The sequence below is a fragment of the Aplysia californica genome, unplaced genomic scaffold (genome assembly GCF_000002075.1).
Source record: "Aplysia californica isolate F4 #8 unplaced genomic scaffold, AplCal3.0 scaffold00123, whole genome shotgun sequence".
Taxonomy (NCBI): domain Eukaryota; kingdom Metazoa; phylum Mollusca; class Gastropoda; order Aplysiida; family Aplysiidae; genus Aplysia; species Aplysia californica.
In genome coordinates this window covers 693970-696000 of record NW_004797393.1, presented here as the reverse complement: position 1 = coordinate 696000, position 2031 = coordinate 693970, and the positions used below count along the sequence as shown (strand labels likewise).

General features: G+C 41.8%; 1 protein-coding gene across 1 annotated transcript in view; it reads right to left on the bottom strand.

Moving 5' to 3' along the window:
• Positions 1 to 2031, bottom strand: part of LOC101861723 (chitin synthase chs-2) — a gene marked incomplete at its 3' end in the record, with an annotated part of 78176 nt that overhangs the window by 44019 nt on the left and 32126 nt on the right. The window contains 1 exon segment of the mRNA XM_035969176.1: positions 142 to 280. Within this exon segment, the coding sequence (XP_035825069.1) occupies positions 142 to 280 (139 nt within the window).

Sequence of the window (2031 nt, the reverse complement as noted above, 5' to 3'; positions counted from 1 at the left end):
ATTATGGACTCTTCCACTGGTTTCATATTATGGACTCTTCCACTGGTTTCATATTATGGACTCTTCCACTGGTTTCATATTATGGACTCTTCCACAGGTTTCATATTAAGGACTCTTCCACTGGTTTCCTTTACCCCTCACCTTCTGACAGACGACGGCGGCGAAGATGATGATGAAAAAAAGGATGTAGATGACGGCTTTCACCCCCATGAGAACCGGCTGCTCGTGGACGTCTGGCTTGTCCTCTTCTTCATCTAGCGCACTGAAAATGTCCCATCCGCTGAGGAGAAGATTTTTTCTTTATTAATTTTCCTCTCTGGAAGATTTTCTGTTGCAATATAAAATCTATTATAACTATCAATGTCAAAAGACCAATATAAAACAATTTTCTAACAACACTATACCAAAGATATTACATAACAAGATAATTCACTCAGCCAAAGATTGTACATAGCAAGATAGTTCACTCAGCCAAAGATCGTATGTAATAAGATAGTTCACTCAGCCAAAGATCGTACAGAACAAAATAGTTCACTCAGCCAAAGATCGTACATAACAAGATAGTTCATTCAGCTAAAAAAGTGTCCACGGAAGTCTGCGCATTGGTTCAGATGGCGCTGCAGTCTTTGTTCTGAAGCTCTCTTTCGATTCTCCAGAAGAGGAATAGGAACAGCAGTTTGATAGTTTCACTTTTATTGTTTTTTACACAAATAGGGTAACCCTGTTCGCAAAGTCCACGCTTTTTCAAAGGGGAAATTTACTCATTAATCCGATCCGTGGGCTTTGTTTGCACAGCAGTCTGTCAAAATGATATTTTGAGAAAAACTGAAAGTTTCTAAGAGATCTTCGCACTAGAAGTATTCTAAACTGTGAAGAATACAACCCCGGGGTTACAAAATGACCCGTGGGGTCAATAATTCGAGAAGCAACTTAATTTAAATATCTCTTTAACGGGTGAATCAATGTTGTCCATTCTTTGCATAACAGTTTGTATCAATTTGTCTTAACGTAATCATATTTTTTAACGACAATTGAAACTAGATTAAACAGCCCATTTTCTATTCTACAGTGCATAAGAACATGTTAATATCCACCTCCACCCCCCCACTTCCACCTTTGGGATCGGCCTAAAGACACTCCAGTCAGTAGCCATGCCCTGGTTGGTAGGGGGGGGGGTAATTTTTTTTTTTTAAGTACCCAGTGAACCACTCTGTCTCCGAAGCGGAAAGTCCAGGTTTGAGCCTCGGTTCGGACACGGATTTATTTCGCTCCCTCCTGCCCACCCAGCAGTAATGGGTACCTGACTTCGAGTTGGGGAAGTAAAGTCGTAGTGGAAAAGAACTGTCCACCCTACCACAATATTTATGCCGAAGGTCCAGGAAGTTGTCTCACTAACAAGGCACTCACCAATGTCCGGGTGGGTGGTTGGCGGGTGCTCTGGTATGGTTTGCGTCTTCTTTCCTATCAAATATCTATCGTCTTTATCTCCCCTTGTATTTTTTGTGTTTGTTACTCTCTTGTAAGACCTCTAATCTTCTGCACTTATATGACGTTACTGTGTTGAAAGTGCCGTAAAACTCTTACTAAAACTGAACTAAAACCAATGTCCGGATCAGATACGGGAACTACTATACTTTTACTTTACCAGAGATGGACCACAATATGCCAAAGACCAAGGAAGTTGTCTCACTAACTCAGGAAGTTGTCTCACTAACAAAGCAATCTCCAATGTCTGGATCAGACGCGGGAACAAGTTTACTTTTACTTTATCAGAGATGGACCGCAATATGCCGAAGACCCAGGAAGTTGTCTCACTAACCCAGGAAGTTGTCTCACTAACAAGGCACTCCCCAATGTCCGGATCAGACGCGGGAACAAGTTTACTTTTACTTTATCAGAGATGGACCGCAATATGCCGAAGACCCAGGAAGTTGTCTCACTAACCCAGGAAGTTGTCTCACTAACAAGGCAATCCCCAATGTCCGGATCAGATGCGGGAACAACTTTACTTTATCAGAGATGGACCACAAT